The 18442-nt window shown below is 60.3% G+C and overlaps 2 protein-coding genes and 1 pseudogene across 2 annotated transcripts; 2 read left to right on the top strand and 1 right to left on the bottom strand.

The window, feature by feature from the left end:
- Window positions 1–624: 624 nt before the first annotated feature.
- LOC133264193 (NADH dehydrogenase [ubiquinone] 1 beta subcomplex subunit 7-like) lies at window positions 625–2715 on the top strand (annotated as a pseudogene).
- A 524-nt stretch (window positions 2716–3239) lies between these two features.
- LOC133264195 (very-long-chain enoyl-CoA reductase-like) lies at window positions 3240–10622 on the bottom strand. The gene is given in 14 exon segments (XM_061444133.1): window positions 3240–3382; window positions 3946–3991; window positions 4182–4270; window positions 4606–4663; window positions 5239–5282; window positions 5731–5803; window positions 5926–6031; window positions 6258–6373; window positions 7345–7431; window positions 7433–7449; window positions 7906–7950; window positions 8701–8752; window positions 8891–8941; window positions 10532–10622. Coding segments are annotated over 14 exon segments (927 nt in total). The 5' UTR covers window positions 10547–10622; the 3' UTR covers window positions 3240–3254.
- A 1727-nt stretch (window positions 10623–12349) lies between these two features.
- Window positions 12350–16351, top strand: LOC133264194 (dnaJ homolog subfamily B member 1-like). The gene is made up of 3 exons (XM_061444132.1): window positions 12350–12562; window positions 13995–14536; window positions 16113–16351. Exons 1-3 carry the CDS (start codon window positions 12352–12354, stop codon window positions 16341–16343), a joined length of 984 nt encoding a protein of 327 aa, XP_061300116.1. The 5' UTR covers window positions 12350–12351; the 3' UTR covers window positions 16344–16351.
- Window positions 16352–18442: the final 2091 nt, after the last annotated feature.

Below are 18442 nucleotides of genomic sequence, written 5' to 3'. Positions count from 1 at the left end.
GGTTGGCACCGGGGGGGGGAGGGGGGTCCTGTCTCATTGGGGCACCACAGGGCAGCTCCAGCCCCCCCCCCTCAGCAAAGCTCAAAGGGGGGAGGGGGGTGGGCACCCTCATCCATCACCCTATGGGGGGAGGGCATTAATGTCATGGGGGGTCAATGAGGGGAGGGGGTTAAGGGTGATTGGGGGAGGGGCACCTTTAGGTCCATAGAGGCGCCCCCCCCCCCCGTGGGGTGGGTGGTCCTGGATGGGGGAGGGGTGGTCCCAGCTGGGGGGGGGTCCTGGAGGGGGGGGTCATGGGGGGGCCCCCATCTCCAGCAGGTTTGGGGGGGAGGGGTCCAGCTTTGGGGGGGGCATTTATGGGGGGGAGGGGGGGGTTGTAGTGGTCTTGGTGGGGGAGGGGTCCACAAGGAGGTGGGGTCCACAATGGGGGTGCTCCCGTATCAAGGTCCGGGCGGGCGCCACTTCCGGTGGCGCTGCTTCCCGTTCCGGGCTCGCGCTGCTGCCGCCGTTTCCGTCTCCCGTTCCCGCTGTTCCCGTTCCCGCTGTTCCCGCTCCCGCTGTTCCCGTTCCCGCTGTTCCCGTTCCCGCTGTTCCCGTTCCCGCTGTTCCCGTTCCCGTTCCGCCATGGGCGCGCACCTGGCCCGGCGCCTACCTGGGGGGCGCGGACACGGAGCCGGACCCTCTGCGGGTGCCCTCGTTCCCCCCGAGCTGGGGATGCCGGAGCGCCGCCCGCGCGGTCAGTGCCCCACGTGACCTTGGGGTGACCCCCGGGTGACCCCCGGGTGACCTCCGGGTGACCTGTGCATGCACCGTGGGTGCTGTGGGGTGGCTATGAGGGGTCTATGGGGTAGCTATGGGGCTATGGGGTGGCTGTGGGGGCTATAGGGTGGCCATGGGGCCTGTGGGGTGGCCATGGGGGCTAGGGGGTGTCTATGGGTGCTGTGGGGGCTATAGGGTGGCCATGGGGCCTGTGGGGTGGCCATGGGGGCTAGGGGGTGTCTATGGGTGCTGTGGGGGCTATAGGGTGGCCATGGGGCCTGTGGGGTGGCCATGGGGGCTACAGGGTGTCTATGGGTGCTGTGGGTGCTCAGGGTGCTATGGGGGTTATTGGGTGTCTATGGGTACTGTGGGTGCTATGGGGTGCTGTAGGTGCTGTGGCTGCTATGGGTGCTGTGGGTGCTATGGGTGCTGTGGCTGTTATGGGTGCTGTGGCTGTTATGGGTGCTGTGGCTGCTATGGGTGCTGTGGCTGTTATGGGTGCTGTGGCTGCTATGGGTGCTGTGGCTGTTATGGATGCTGTGGCTGCTATGGGTGCTGTGGGTACTATGGGTGCTGTGGCTGTTATGGGTGCTGTGGGTGCTATGGGTGCTTGTGGCTGCTGTGGCTGCTGTGGGTGCTATGGGCCGCCAGGAGCACATCACATCCCAGTGTGCCAACTCCACATCACCCCCCCATGTCCCCATTACCCCCATTGCCCCCATTGCCCCCCACTGACCCCGTGCCCCCCCCCAGCCATGGTGGCCTCCCCGGAGGTCCTGGCAGCGGCGCGGGTGCCCCTGGAGCAGCGCGATTTCTGCGCCCATCACCTGGTGAAGCTGCTCCGGTGCAAGCGCGACGCCTTCCCCGAGCCCTGGATCTGCCGGGACCTGCAGCACCGCTGGGAGGCCTGCGAGCACGAAGAGTAGGGGATGGGGATGGATGCTGGGGTGTGGGGTGTATGGGGATGGAGTATGGGGCGGGGGGTGTGCGGTATGGGGTATGGGATGTGGAGTGTATGGGATATGAGGTGTGGGGTATGGGATATGGGGTGTGGGGTGTATGGGGATGGAGTATGGGGCGGGGGGTGTGCGGTATGGGATGTATGGGATATGGGGTGTGGGGTGTATGGGGGATGGAATATGGGGCGGGGGGTGTGCGGTATGGGATGTATGGGATATGGGGTGTGGGGTGTATGGGGGATGGAATATGGGGCGGGGGGTGTGCGGTATGGGATGTATGGGATATGGGGTGTGGGGTGTGGGGTATGGGGTGTGGGGTATGGGATGTATGGGATATGGGGTGCGGGGTATGGGATATGGGGTGTGGGGCGTATGGGGGATGGAATATGGGGCGGGGGGTGTGTGGTATGGGATGTATGGGATATGGGGTGTGGGGTATGGGATATGGGGTGTATGGGGGATGGAATATGGGGCGGGGGGTGTGCGGTATGGGATGTATGGGATATGGGGTATGGGGTGTGGGGTATGGGATGTATGGGACATGGGGTGTGGGGTATGGGGTATGGGATGTGGAGTGTATGGGATATGGGGTGTGGGGTGCATGGGATATGGGGTATGGGATATGGGTTATGTCGTTCCCATGTCCCTCACGCGTCATTCCCATGTAACTCCATGTCAATTCCTTTGTCATTCCGATGTCACTCGTCATTCCCGTGTCATTCCCACATAACTCCCATGTCATTCCCACATAAATCCCATGTAATTCCCGTGTCACTCCCGTGTAATTCCCGTGTCACTCCCATGTAATTCCCATGTCACTCCCATGTAATTCCCGTGTCACTCCCGTGTTCCCAGCTATGTGATGCGCATGAAGGAGTTTGAGCGTGAGCGGCGCCTGCTCCAGCGCCAGAAGCGGCGGCGCTGCGGGAAGAGGCGGCGGCGGCGGCGGAACACGCATGACGAGGGCACACGTGACACCCATGTGACACCCACGTGACACAGGCGTGAGGCCTAAATAAACACCCAGAGCTCTCCTCGTGTTTTATTGCCAGGGACAGGGGACAATGAGGGAGCCCCACGGTGTGACAGCCCCACGGGAACAATGGGGACGCCCCAATGGGTCTGTGTCCACGTGTCCCCCATGGAGAGGACAAGGGACTCCTGTCCCCATGTCCCCAGCGCTCAGGGCATCACCTGGGTGTCCCCAAGGCTCGCTGCAGGGACATGTCGGGGTGTTCCATTGGGTGTCCCATGGGGGTATCTCTTTGGGTGTCCCATTGGGGTGTCCCATTGGGTGTCCCCATTGGTTATCCCATTGGGTATCCCATTGGGTGTCCCATTGGGTATCCATTAAGTGTCCCATTGGGGTGTCCCATTGGGCATCCCACTGAGTGCCCCATTGAGGTGCCCATTGAGTGTCCCAGTGGGTGTCCCATTGGTTATCCCATTGGGGTCTTTCATTGGGTGTCTCGTTGGGGTGTCCCATTGAGTATCCCATCAAGGTGCCCCATTGGGTGCCCCCCCGGGTGGGGGGGCTCAGAGCAGGAAGGGGACGATGGGCGAGCGCAGGGCCGGGTACTCGCGGAACTCGCGCAGGTAACTGCGGTGCTTGCCCTGCGCCCAGATGGCCATCTGCACAAAGCCCACCAGCGAGAAGAGAGCCACTGCGGGGACAGGGGGACATGGGGGACACTGGGGGCAATGGGGACATTGGGGGTAATGGGGACATTGGGGTAACGGGGACATTGGGGGTAACGGGGACATTGGGGGTAACGGGGACATTGGAGGCAACAGGGACATTGGGGGCAACAGGCGTAATGGGGGCAATGGGGACATTGGGGGCAATGGGCATAATGGGGGTAATGGGGACATTGGGGGCAATGGGGACATTTGGGGCAACGGGGACATTGGAGGCAATGGGAACATTGGGGACATTGGGGGCAATAGGGACATGGGGGACAATGGGCCAATGGGGACATTAGGGTCAATGGGGACAATGGGAACATTGGGGGCAGTGGGGACATTGGGGGTAATGAGGACAATGGGGACAGTGGGACAAGGGCTATGGGTGCTATGGGGACCCTGAGCCCAGGGTGGGACAAGGGGGGGACATGGGGAGACTCCAGGGTTCCCCCCCGAGGTGACACCTCCCATTTTGTCCCCCAATCACAATGACCCCCCCAAATCCCCCCCCCCCCCCCGCCCCATGGCAGTGCTCCCCCCTCACCAGGCAGGCACTGGGTCATGATGGTGAAGCCGATCCAGGAGCCGACCTGGGGGGGGCAGCACCCGTTAGTGGTCCCCAATGGCACCCAGTGACCCCAATACCCCCATCATTGCCCTCCAGTACCCCCCCATTGCCCCCTAATACACCTCATAGTCCCCCCATTGCCCCCCAGTACACCTCATAGTCCCCCCCAGTGCCCCCAATACCCCTGTTGCCCCCCATGGCCCTGGTGCCACCTCGTAGGTGTAGTTGGGGCAGGAGACGAGCAGGAAGAGCCACGTGAAGGGGTTGCGGGTGGGGTACGGGATCTTGCGTGTCTTGGAGCCTGTATGGGACATGGACGCAACACGTAACATGTATGTAACACGTGTGACGTGTGCAGCATGTGACATCCTGACACGTGCGTGTGACCCCGTGTGCAACACCCCCATGTGTGTCCCCTGCGACCCAGCACAAACATGACCCAGCACACACGTGACCCCACACATGTGAACCTGCACACACGTGAACCAGCATGTGCATGACCGAGCACACACATGACCCAACACACACAACCCAGCACACACGTGACCCAGCACACACATGTGACCCAGCACACACGTGACCAAGAACACATGTGACCCAGCACACACATGACCACGTCCGTGTCCGTGTCCTCACCCGCGGGGCGCAGGTTCCTCAGGGCCACGTGGATGGAGAAGTTCCCGAGCTGGCAAAACTGGGGGGCGGGGGTCAAGGGAGGGGGTGTGCACCCCATAGACCCCCAACACACCTCATAGACCCCCATGTACCCCATAGCACCCCAATACATCCCACAGACACTCATGCACCCCATAGGCCCCCCATGTACCCCATAGACCCTCATGCACCCCACAGCACCCCAATACACCCCATAGAGCCCCATGCACTCCATAGTACCACATGCACCCCACAGACCACCCATGCACCCCAATACACTCCACAGCACCCCAATGCACCCCATAGACCCAACCAACACCCCATAGCCCCCAGGACTCCCTAGCACCCAATGCTCCCCCCAGCACCACATTGAACCCCCCCAGAACCCCATTGGCCCCCATAGCCCACATAGCTCCCAAGGCACCCCCCATGGCCCCCAGCACCCCATAGTACCCCAATATACCCCATAGCCCCCCCCTCCACACCCCATAGCCCTCCATAGCCCCCCCAGCACCCCATAGCACCCTATAGCACCCCATGGCTTCTCCAGCACCCCACAGCACCCCAATACACCCGTAGCCCTCCATAGGCCCCCCAGCACCCCATAGCACCCACCAGGAACATGGCCAGTGCCAGCTTCACCTGATCATCCCCATAGGGCTGAGGGGACACAAGGTGGGGGGGGGGTCAGGGACAAGGACACCCCCCCCTGCAGTGTCCCCATAGGTTGTGGGGGAACAGGGACAGGGATGGGGACACTCATGGGGGTGTTGATCTGATGGGTGACAGGGATGGGTGACAGTGACACTGATGGTGACACAGCAGGTCTATGCAGTGCATGGGTGATGGGTGACAGTGGGTGACAGTGACACCCATGGGGGTGTTGATCTGATGGGTGACAGGGATGGGTGACAGTGACAGTGATGGTGACACAGCAGGTCTATGCAGCGTGTGGCTGATGGGTGACAGTGACACTGATGGGGGTGTGATCTGATGGGTGACAGGGGACGGGTGACAGGGATGGGTGATGGTGACAGTGATGGTGACCCAGCAGGCCTATGCAGTGCATGGGTGAAGTGCTGGGTGACAGTGGGTGGCAGCACTCACCAGGGGGGGTGTACAGCGGGTGGTTGATGTAATAGGCCATCCAGGCAGCAAAGCCCCAGTAGTAGGTGCAGTTCTGGGGGGGGGGACACACGCACACACAGAGCACCCATGGGTGACACCCCCATGGCAGCACCCGTCAAAGGGACACCGTGTGGGTGGGAGGGGCATGGGGAGGGGGGTGGGTCCGGGGCTCACCTTGAAGATGTTGCGCAGGGGCATGGTCCCATGGGAGAAGCGGTGGATGAAGAGGGTCTCCAGCAGGCGCTTGATGTAGTGGAAGGAGTGACAGGCACAGGCCAGGCTGGGGGGACATGGGGGGCATATAGGATATAGGGGATATAGGGGACATAGGGGACATGGGAGGATATAGGGGATATAGGGGACAGCTCTGCCCCCCCCTTCCCCAGATCCAGCTGCATCCAAGTGAGGTGCTGAGGCCCCCCTCCCCAGTACCCTCCAAGACCCCCCCATTACTCCATTGCCCCCATTGCCCCATTAGCCCATTGCCCCCCATTGCCAGCACTCACTGGACCACTCGGTGCCTGCTGGCGGTGAAGTCGTAGCGGGGCCCATACAAGAAGGGGACCCGGAAGTAGAAGAGCAGGTAAATGAGCAACGGCCCCGCGTATTCCGTCAGGAACACCTGGAATAGGGATGTGGGAGCTGGGATGGGGGGCATGGGAAATGGACATGGAGGCATAACGATACGGATGGGTGCATGGGATGATGGATGGTGGATGGATGGATGGATGGATGGATGGTGGATGGATGGATGGATGGATGGATGGATGGATGGATGGATGGATAGATGATGGATGGATGATGGATGATGGATGGATGATGGATGGATGATGGATGATGGATGGATGATGGATGGATGGATGGATGGATGGATGGATGGATGGATGGATGGATGGATGATGGATGATGGATGGATGGATGATGAATGGATAGATGATGGATGGATGATGGATGGATGATGGATGGATGATGGATGGATGGATGATGGATGATGGATGATGGATGGATGATGGATGGATGATGGATGGATGATGGATGGATGGATGGATGATGGATGATGGATGGATGGATGGATGGATGGATGGATGGATGGATGGATGGATGGATGGATGAATAATGGAGGGATGGATGGATGGATGATGATGGATGGATGAATGATGGATGAATGATGGATGGATGGATGATGGATGGATGGATGATGATGGATGGATGGATGATGGATGAATGATGGATGGATGGATGATGGATGATGATGGATGGATGGATGATGGATGGATGGATGATGATGGATGGATGGATGATGGATGAATGATGGATGGATGGATGATGGATGATGATGGATGGATGATGGATGATGATGGATGTATGATGGATGGATGGATGATGGATGATGATGGATGGATGATGGATGATGATGGATGGATGGATGGATGATGATGGATGATAGATGGATGATGATGGATAATGGATGAATGATGGATGGATGGATGATGGATGATGATGGATGGATGATGGATGAGGATGGCTGTTGGATGATGGATGAAGGAGCTGTGCCAGAAGCTGGGGACGGAGCCCTGACCCCCATCTCCTCACCGTCACCCAGCTGATCTGTGCCCCGAGGTCTCGGAAGTAGAAGGTGGCCGTGGTGCCCACGGGGAGGCTCTGCAGCACATCCTCATCCCTTCAGCGACCGGCCCTCTGCAGGGACAGTCTGGTGACCAGAGACCCCACAGACCCCCATAGACCCCATAGACTCTATAGACCCCCAAAGACCCCCCTATACACCCCATAGACCCTCACAGACCCAATAGACCCCCCATAGGCCCCATAGAGCCCCACAGACCCCCCAAGAAATGCCCCATAGACTCCCATAGACACCATAGATCCCCCACACACCCAATAGACCCCCACAGAACCCCTATAAACCTCCCATAGACCCCCATAGCCCTCAATAGACCCCCCATAGATCCCACCAGACCCCCATAAACCCCCCATAGCCCATCATAAACCCCCACAGACCCACCAATAGACACCCCATAGACCCCCGTAAACCCCCCATAAAACCTCCATAGCCCCCCATAAGCCCTCACAGACCCCCCAGTAGACACCCCATAAACCCCTATAGACCCACATTATCCCCTGGGTATCACTCACTGGGATCCAGCCGCAGGGACTGCCTGGCTGGGTACCACTGGGGATCTGCAGGGCACAAGGGACACTGTGCTGGTGGCCCCTTGGGGACAACAATGGCACCCGGGGTGGGTGCCCTCAATGTCCCTCTATGGGTGCCCCAGTGTCCACCCTATGGGTGCCACTAATGTCCCCTTATGGGTGGCCCCAATGTCTCCTTATGGGTGCCCCAATGGCCCCCTATGGGTGCCCCCAGTGTCCACCCTACAGGTGCCACCAATGTCCCCCTATGGGTGCCCCCAATGTCCCCTTATGGGTGCCCCCAATGTCCCCCTATGGATGCCCCAATGTCCCCCTATGGGTGTCACCAATGTCCCCCCTATGGGTGCCCCCAGTGTCCCCACTATGGATGCCCCAATGACCCCCTACGGGTGCCACCAATGTCCCCCCTATGGGTGCCACCAATGTCCCCTTATGGGTGCCACCAATGTCCCCTTATGGGTGGCCCCAATGTCTCCTTATGGGTGCCCCAATGGCCCCCTGTGGGTGCCCCCAGTGTCCACCCTACAGGTGCCACCAATGTCCCCCTATGGGTGCCCCCAATGTCCCCTTATGGGTGCCCCCAATGTCCCCCTATGGATGCCCCAATGTCCCCCTATGGGTGTCACCAATGTCCCCCCTATGGGTGCCCCCAGTGTCCCCACTATGGATGCCCCAATGACCCCCTATAGGTGCCCCCAGTGTCCCTTATGGGTGCCACCAATGTCCCCCTATGAGTGCCCCCAGTGTCCCTTATGGGTGCCCCCAGCTGCCACCTACGGGCCTTGGTGAAGAGGTTCTTGATGTCGGCGATGGTGGCATGAGGCTCTACCTATGATGGGGGAGGGCAAGGAAAGGGGATGGGTGCTGTGTGTCCCCCCCCCATCCCCATCATCATGATGGGGTCACCCCATTGTGGGCAGTGGGGGGGTTCAGCCCATTGTGGGGCGGTGGGGGGGTCCATGGGTACCTTGTCAAGGAAGCAGAGCTTCTGGCGGCTGCGCGCATCCAGGATCTCCACCTCGAAGAAGAGAGCGGCTTTCTTGAGCTTCTTGGGGGGTGGGGGGGGAGGCCGGTGCCACAGCTCCAGCAATGGGGACAGAGCCACCGGGGCCCCCTCCATGGCCCTTGGGCACGGCCCGAAACCTGATCGGGCCTCAGGGTGCTGCTAAATATAAAGGCACCCCCCCCCCCCCCCAAGCATCACCACCCAATGGCACCCATCCCATTGCCATCACGTCATGGGGTGGCTCTTGGCCATGGTGGCCCCAAAGGTGGCCCTGGAGGTGGCCATGAGGGGCAAAGGGAGGCGGTGCTGAAGGGGACGCAGGGGACAGGAGGTAAGGAGGGACACCCCCCCCCCATCAATGGGACCCCCAAGGTACCCTGAGGGTGGTGGCACCCATGGGGTGTGCTGGGGGGGTGTGCAGTGTGTGTTATGTGGTAGCACCCAAATAGGGGCCGGCAGCCTTGGGGACACCCAAATAGGGGCTGGCACCCATGGGATGGGGCTTTGGGGATGGGGGCTGTCCCCTCGGGACACCCAAAGGGGGTCTGGCACCCTTAGGGACACCCAAAGGGGGTCTGGGACTCCCATAAAGGGACGGGGCGGTCACCCGTGACACCCAATGGGGCCTGGCACCCCTGGGACCCCACTATAGCGACAGCTGTATATTGGGACTGTGTATGCTACATGTGCCATATGGGTATGTGTTATATATACTATATATACACTGTATATATACTGTGTATGTAGTATATATACATGTATTTATACTATATATGCTATGTATGTGCCATATATATACTATATATAATGGGTATATGTACTATATATACTATATATGCTACATCTATGCAATATATATCCACAATATATATGATATATACTAAGTATATGTACTATATATACTATATGTACGGCATATACACACTATAAATGATACATACTATGTATATGTATTATACATACAGTATATATGATATATATTATATATACTATACATATATAGTACAGACACTATACATTATATATGTGCCATATATACACTATATACATGCTGTATATACTATATAGCATATATACACGATATCTACTATATATTACATATATTGCACATATACTCTATATGTAATATGTATATATACTATATATAATATGTATATAGTATATATAACATATATACTATATATATGGCATATATACACTGTATACATACTATATACACACTTTGTACATGCTATATACATGCCGTACATACTGTATTTACACATACAGTCCATATACACACTGTACATAGTGCATATATGCCATATATAACCGATAAAGGCCCACCCTGTACGCATGCACACACCATGTACAGTGCACATACAGGGCCATAGGGGACACCCAACCGCCGCACAGCGCATGCGCACATACCCCCCCCCCCCAACTGTCCCTGGCGCTGCCCATCGTGCCCGGCGCATGCGCAGCACCGCAGCGGCGCCTCGCGGGTCCCTGGCGCTGGAACCGGATCCGGGACCGGGAGCGGGGCCGGGAGCGGGATCGGGGCCGGTCCCGGGGCTGGAGCCGGGTTGGGGCCGGGCCCGGGCCCCCGGTGCCGCCGCTCACCTCGTAGTGCTTCATGGCTGCTCCCGCGCGGCGGCCCCTGCTGACGTCACCCGCCTCTTCACGCCCCCGCCAATCGCTGCCGCGGGGCTGGGAGGGAACAACCAATCAGCGCGCGCGGTGTGGCCCCCCCTCCCACCTACCCTCGCGGCGGTCCCGCCCCTTGCACTCTGCCCCCTCCCTCTCGGTTGCTTGGGCAACGGGAACTCCTGAGCGCGCCGTGGCCAATGGGAGGAGGAGGCGGGGGTGGGAGAAGGAGGAGGCAGCCAATAGGCTGGCGGGACGACGGCAGAGAGGAGGGGCTTCGGGTGGGCGGGGCCTCAGGAACCCCATGTCCCATATCCCCGTGTCCCCATATCCCCATATCCCCATAACCCCATAACCCCATATCCTCATGTCCTGTATCCCCATATCCCCATATCTGCATGTCACTGTATCCCCATATCCCCATAACCCCATAACCCCATATCCTCATGTCCCTGTATCCCCATATCCCCGTATCTGCATGTCACTGTATCCCCATATCCCCATGTCCCCATATCCCCATATCCCCATATTCCCGTATCCCCATAACCCCATATCCGCATGTCACTGTATCCCCATATCCCCATATTCCCGGTATCCCCATAACCCCATATCCCCAGAACCAAATATCTGCATGTCACTGGATCCCCATATCCCCATATTCCCATAGCCCCATAACCCCATATCCCCATATCCCCATAACCCCATATCCCCATATCCCCATAACCCCATATCCCCAACCCCATATCCCCATATCCCCATGTCCCCATATCCCCATATCCCCATATTCCCATATCCCCATAACCCCATATCCCCATATCCCCATGTCCCCATATCCCCATATCCCCATATTCCCATATCCCCATAACCCCATATCCCCATGTCCCATATTCCCATGTCCCTGTGTCCCAGTGTCTCCATGTCCCCATGCTGGTGCTGTGCATGATGGTGGCTGTAGGAGGCAGGGTCGGGCTGTCACTGCGGGTGTAGGTGCCTATGGGTGACAGGGTGTCACTAGGGGTGATGATGATGGTGTCTATGGGTGACAGGGTGTCACTATGGGTGATGATGATGGTGTCTGTGGGTGACAGGGTGTCACTAGGGGTGATGATGATGGTGTCTATGGGTGACAGGGTGTCACTATGGGTGATGATGATGGTGTCTATGGGTGACAGGGTGTCACTAGGGATGACAGGGTGTCACTATGGATGATGATGATGGTGTCTATGGGTGACAGGGTGTCACTATGGGTGATGATGATGGTGTCTATGGGTGACAGGGTGTCACTATGGGTGATGATGATGGTGTCTATGGGTGACAGGGTGTCACTATGGGTGATGATGATGGTGTCTATGGTGACAGGGTGTCACTATGGGTGATGATGATGGTGTCTATGGAGTGACAGGGTGTCACTAGGGGTGACAGGGTGTCTATGGGTGACAGGGTGTCACAGTGGGTGATGGTGACGGTGCTGTCATGGCGGGTGATGCCGACGCGTTGCCATAGTGACGCTCTCCCGGGGGGGAGGCAGAGGTGGTACCAATGGCAGCTTGTCACAGTTGCCATGGCAACCACCCCCCCTCCCACCTCCACCACCCGCCCCGCCCCTCTCCTCGACGCACCGCTCTCCGATTGGCAGCCGTGCGGAGGGGCGTGGCGTAGCGCTCTCCCATTGGCAGATGCGCGGCGGGGGCGGTGCCAGGCGCTCGGCGGGCTCTGGAAGGTTCCGGCTGCGCCTCAGTGAGGCGGCGGCGGGGCCGGGATCGGGACCGGGTCCGCGATCGCGATCATATCGCGACATGGGCAAGGACTATTACCGCACGCTGGGGCTGCCCCGCGGCGCCTCGAGCGAGGACGTGCGCCGCGCGTACCGGCGGCAGGCGCTGCGCTTCCACCCGGACAAGAACAAGGAGCCCGGCGCCGAGGAGCGCTTCAAGGAGGTGGCCGAGGCCTACGACGTCCTCAGCGACCCCAAGAAACGGGAGATCTTCGACAAGTACGGGGAGGAGGGTGAGCCATGGGGCAGCTGTGGGGCTGGCAGTGGGGGAGGCCTGGGGCTGGCAGTGGGGCAGGCTATGGGGCTGGCAGTGGGGCAGGCGGTGGGACTGGCAGGCAGTGGGCAGGCGCATGGGGCAGGCCATGAGGCCGTCAGTGGGGCAGGCCTGGGCCTGACATGGAGCAGGCTATGGGGCTGGCAGTGGAGCAGGCCATGAGGCTGTCAGTGGATCAGCCGTGGGGCTGGCAGTGGGGCAGGCTACGGGGCTGGCAGTGGATCAGCTGTGGGGCTGGCAGTGGGGCAGGCTATGGGACTGGTAGGCAGTGAGGCAGGCAGTGGAGCAGTGGTGCAGGCCCATGGGGCAGGCCATGAGGCTGTTAGTGGGGCAGGCCTGGGCCTGACATGGGGCAGGCTATGGGGCTGTCAGTGGAGCAGGCCATGAGGTAGTCAGTGGGTCAGCCATGGGGCTGGCAGTGGGGCAGGCTATGGGGCTGGCAGGCAGTGGGGCTGGCAGTGGGACAGTGGTGCAGGCCCACGGGGCAGGCTATGAGGCTGTCAGTGGGTCAGCTATGGGGCTGTCAGTGGGGCAGGCCTGGGCCTGACAGTGGGGCAGGCTATGGTGCCGGCAGTGGGGCTGGGTGCTGGGCCATGGAGCAGGTAGCAGTGGGGCAGGCTGTGGGGCTGGGTGCCAGGGCATGGAGCAGGCAGCAGTGGGGCAGGTTGTGGGGCCAGCAGTGGGTCAGTTATGGGGCTGTCGGTGGGTCAGCCATGACCCTGACAGTGGGACAGGCTATGGGGCCAGCTGTGGGGCTGGGTGTCAGGCCATGGAGCAGGCAGCAGTGGGGCAGGCTATGGGGCCGGCAGTGGGGCAGGAGCCTGGGGCATGCTGGAGCCGGCTGGGCCTGTTGGGGCCTGTTAGGGCCGTCAGCGGCGTCTGTGCCCGAGTAGAACCGGTTCCCTCAGCGCCACCGCCCCACGCTCTGCCCCACACCCAGCCCCAGCCCCATGCCCTGCCCCATAGCCTGCCCCACAGCCAGCTCCATGCCCAGCCCCACACCCTGCCCCACGCCGGCATTCAGCAGGGATCCTGTCACTAACCTGCATTCCCTTCCCTCCATCCCTGTCCCATCCTATCCTTCCATTCCTTTCCCTCGGTCTCCTTCCCATCTCTCCATCCCCATCCCCATCCCTCTACCACCTTCATCCCCTTACCTCCCCCCCATCCCCTCCTCCCCATCCCCTCCCCCCCATCCCCTCCCCCCCATCCCCTCCCCCCCCATCCCCTCCTCCCCATCCCCTCCTCCCCATCCCCTCCTCCCCATCCCCTCCTCCCCATCCCCTCCTCCCCATCCCCTCCTCCCCATCCCCTCCCCTCCATCCCCTTCCCTCCATCCCCTTCATCCCTTTCCCACCCCTTCCCCCCCCTTCCCCCTCTCCCTGTGCCAGGTCTAAAGGGGGGCACCCCCAGCTCGGGCCCCGGGGGGGTCCCCAATGGCCCCACCTTCACCTACACCTTCCGGGGGGACCCCCACGCCATGTTCGCCGAGTTCTTCGACGGCCGCAACCCCTTCGACACCTTCTTCGTGCAGCGCAACGGCGACGATGAGGACGAGGAGCCCTTCACCACCTTCCACGTGGGCTTCCCCCGTGCCCGCCAGGCCGGCGCCCGCCGCCAGGACCCCCCCGTCCTCTACGACCTCAAGGTCTCCCTCGAGGAGATCTACAGCGGCTGCACCAAGAAGATGAAGATCTCCCACAAGCGCCTCAATCCCGACGGGAAGACGGTGAGGAACGAGGACAAGATCCTCACCATCGAAGTGAAGCGGGGCTGGAAGGAAGGCACCAAAATCACCTTCCCCAAAGAAGGAGACCAGACCCCCACCAACATCCCCGCTGACGTCGTCTTCGTCCTCAAGGACAAACCTCATGGGGTCTTCCGAAGGGAGGGCTCCGACATCGTGTACCCGGCCAAGATCAGCCTCCGGGAGGTGGGCGCGTGGTTGGGATCATGGTGGGAGGGAGCATCAAGGATCAGTTGATCGTGGTCATGGTGGGGATGGCGAGACTGGATTGGTTTGAAGGGGACATCAAGGTTGGGTCGGTCTCGGTCACAGTGGAGACGACAAGGTTGGGTTGAGTCTTGGTCATGGTGGGGACATCAAGAATGGCTTGGTCTTGGTCATGACAAAGACAACAGGATGGGTTTGTCTTGGTCATGGTGCAGATGACAAGGTTGGGATGAGTCTTGGTCATGGTGGGGACATTAAGGTTGGTTTGGTCTTGGTCATGGCAAAGACATCAAGGATGAGTTGGTCTCGGTCATGGTGCAGATGACAAGGTTGGGTTGCATCTTGGTCATGGTGGGGACATCAGGATGGATTGGTCATGGTCATGGTGGGGATATCAAGGATGGGTTGGTCTTGGTGATGGTGCAGATGACAAGGTTGGGTTGAGTCTTGCTCATGGTGGAGATGTCAAGGTCGGGTTGGTCTTCATGGGGGTATCAGAGCTGGGTAGCTCTTGGTGTGGATGTAGTGGGTGAAGGTTGGTTCTGGCCATGGTGGGGAGGTAGTGGCTGAAAATTGGGCATGGTGGGGACATTGAGGTTGGGTTCGTCTTGGTGCTGGTGGTTGGCTCCGTTGGGTGCCAGTTGGCTCCATTGAGTGTGGTTGGTTCCATTGGGTGCCGCTTGTCTCCAGTGGGTGCAGGTTGGCTCCATTGAGTGCTGGTTGGCTCCATTAGGTGCTGGTTGGCTCTGCTGATTGTGGTTGCCTCAAATGGGTGCTGGTTGGCTCCATTGGGTGCAGTTGGCTCCATTGGGTGCTGCTCGTCTCCTTTGGGTGGTGTTCAGTTCCATTGAGTGCCGCTGGGCTCCACTGGCTGCTGGTTGGTTCCGTTGGGTGCCACTGGGCTCTGTTAAGTGCAGTTGGTTCCGTTGTGTGCCATCCTTCTCCATTGGGTGCCACTGGGCTCCATTGGGTGCCGGTTGGCTCCATGGGGTGCTGGTTGATTCTGTTGGATGCCATTCAGCTCCATTGAGTGTGGTTGACTCCACTGGGTGCTGCTTGGCTAAATTGGGTGCTGGTTGGTTCCATTGGGTGCTGGTTGGCTCCATTGGGTGCTGGTTGGTTCCCTTGGGTGCCACTTGGCTCCACTGAGTGTGGTTGGCTCCACTGAGTGTGGTTGGCTCCACTGGGCGCCGTTTGGCTCCATTGAGTGCTGATGGGCTCCATTGGGTTCCGTTTGGCTCCATGGGGTACTGGTTGGTTCTACTGGGTGCCGTTTGGTTCCAATGGGTGCTGCTGGGCTCCATTTAGTGCTGGTTGGCTCCATTGGGTGCCGGTTGGTTCCATTGGGTGCTGCTGGGCTCCATTGGGTGCTGTTGGGTGCCGCTGGGTTCCATTGGGTGCCAGTTTGTTCCATTGGGTGCCGCTGGACTCCGTAGGGTGTCGCTGGGCTCTGTTGGGTGCCGCTGGGCTCTATTGGGTGCCGCTGGGCTCTATTGGGTGCCGCTGGGCTCCGTTGGGTGCCGGTTGGCTCCATCGGCCGTCGCTGTCCCCGCAGGCCCTGTGCGGGTGCACGGTGCACACGCCGACGCTGGACGGCCGCACCATTCCCATGGTGTTCCAGGACATCCTGAAGCCCGGCGTCAAGCGGCGCATCCCGGGCGAGGGCCTGCCCCTGCCGCGCGCCCCGGAGCAGCGCGGGGACCTGGTCATCGAGTTCGAGGTCAAGTTCCCAGACCGGATCCCCCCGGCATCCCGGAGCCTCCTGGAGCAGATCCTGCCCCTCTGACCCCGCCCCCCCCATGGGGCATTTGGGGCCAGCCCCACACACACAAACAAGAGGCAGGCAGGGGCATGGGGGAGCCCCCTCTGCCCCATTGGAGCTCATGGGGTGGCCCCCACACCATCATAGGGTCCATATGGAGGGTGCTGGGGGAGGGCGTGTCCCCCCCCCAACTCCATCTAAGGGGTCCTGCTGGTCCCCCACTATCACAGAGTGGGGCCTGGGGGTCCTTAGGGGGTGTCCCCCCCCCCCATCTTGAGCGTCATGAGGTGTCCTTAGGGTGTCCTATATCCACTCTCTTGGGATGTTCCCTCCACCCCATCTTGCTCATGGGTGACTTCAGGGTGTCCCACCCCCCCTATATTGGGGTCCTGGGGTCCCATCCCCCCCCAACCCCATCTATGAGGTCCTGGGGTGTCCTTAGGGTGCCCACCCCCCCTTCTCTCTGCTCTGGTGGCCTTGGGGTGTCCTTGTCCTGTGTCCACCCCCCATCTCTGTGCTCTGGGCGGGGGGTTTAGGGTCCCCCGCTTGGGGGTCGTGGGGTTCACTGCCCCCCCAATGATTTAGGGGTCTCCAAACTCCATTATAGGGTCCCCATGCCCTTGCCCCCCAATTCTTTGGGGTCCCCCCATCTTCTTCCCCCTAATTTGGGGTCCCCCCATCATTCCCCCCACTTTGGGGTCCCCCCCATCCTCCTCCCCACCTTCATTCTCCACCCCATTTGGGGTTCCCCCCTCCCTCATCTCATCCCTTCCCCAGTTTGGGGTCTTCCCCCCATCATTTCCCCCCCTTGCTCTCCCCCCCCCATCATATCCCCTCCTACTTGGGGTCCCTCCCATCCTTCACCCCCCACTTTGGGGTCCCCCCCATCATTCCCCCCATTACCCCCCACTTTGGGGTCCCCCTCGGAAGGGGGAGGGGCATCACAGTATCCCCTCCCCCCCTCCCCCTTTACCCCCCATCCCAATCCATGGGGGACCCCCCATTGAGTGGGGGGTGTTGGGGGGCCGCGGGCGGCTCTGGAGGGGGTCAAGGGGGGGGGTCTATGGGGGGGGCGGGTCCCTCATATCCTTTGGGATGAATCCGCCCGGAAAAGGGCTGCCTTCCTGCCGGAACTCTCGTGGCTTTGTATAAAGCATCAAACCTGCCCCCGGCTGCGAGCTTTTTTTTGGGGGGACCCCAAAATGGGGTTTGGGACCCCCAGTGTGGGGGTGGGAGCCATAAATGTGGGGTGAGAACCCCCCAAATTGGGGTCTGGGACCCCCAGTTGGGGTCTGGGGTGTCCAAATGGGGACTGGGACCCCCAAAATAGGGTCTGGGACCCCTAAATTGGTCTCTGGGATCCCCAAATGGGGACTGGAACCCCCCAAATGGGGTCTGGGACCCCCAAAATAGGGACTGGGACCCCCAAATTGGGGTGTGGGGGCCATAAATGGGATCTGGGACCCCCCCAAATGGGGTTTGGGAGCCATAAATGTGGGGTGGGACCCCCAAATTGGGGTGTGGGAGCCATAAATGGGGTCTGGACCCCCAAATGAAGACTGGGACATGAAAATGGGGTCTGGGAGGCTCAAATCTGGGGTGAGACCCCCCCCACTGGGGTCTGGGACCCCCAAATTGGGGTTTGAGACCCCCAGATGGGGACTGGGACCCCCAAAATAGGGTTTAGGAGCCATAAATGTGGGATGAGACCCCCCAACGGGGTCTGGGACCCCCAAATTGGCATTTGCGACCCCCAAAATAGGGTCTGGGACCCCCAATTTGGGGTGTGGGGGCCATAAATGGGGTCTGGGACCTCCCTAAATGGGTTTGGGAGCCATAAATGTGGGGTCGGACCCCCCCAATGGGGTCTGGGACCCCCAAAATGGGTCCTATGCCCCCAAAGGGGTCTGGGACCGTGGGTCCTCCCGCCCGCCGTGGGGCGCAATTCCCGGTACCGCCCACCCCGGGGACTCGGAGCTCTCGCTCCTGATTGGCTGTGGGCGGCCCCACCCTCGGGGGAATGCGAGGCCGGGCGCGCCCACCGCCCGGAGCGCAGGGGGGGAGCCCTTTCCTGCCCACGCCACCTCCCATTGGTCAGCGGGGCGGGGCGGCGGCGCTGATTA

The sequence above is a fragment of the Pezoporus flaviventris genome, unplaced genomic scaffold (assembly GCF_033815535.1).
Source record: "Pezoporus flaviventris isolate CSIRO_AGI_PZ_B2104156 unplaced genomic scaffold, CSIRO_AGI_Pfla_v1 ptg000699l, whole genome shotgun sequence".
In the NCBI taxonomy this organism is placed as follows: Eukaryota; Metazoa; Chordata; class Aves; order Psittaciformes; family Psittacidae; genus Pezoporus; species Pezoporus flaviventris.
The sequence above is the reverse complement of the archived record's forward strand: the minus strand, read 5'-3'. Positions and strand labels throughout refer to the sequence as shown.

Coding starts and splice junctions, on each gene's coding strand:
- LOC133264194 (XM_061444132.1), top strand. CDS start 12,352: ATGGGCAAGGACTATTACCGCACGCTGGGGCTGCCCCGCGGCGCCTCG. Junction 12,563..13,994: donor CGACAAGTACGGGGAGGAGG/GTGAGCCATGGG, acceptor TCCCTGTGCCAG/GTCTAAAGGGGGGCACCCCC. Junction 14,537..16,112: donor CCAAGATCAGCCTCCGGGAG/GTGGGCGCGTGG, acceptor CTGTCCCCGCAG/GCCCTGTGCGGGTGCACGGT.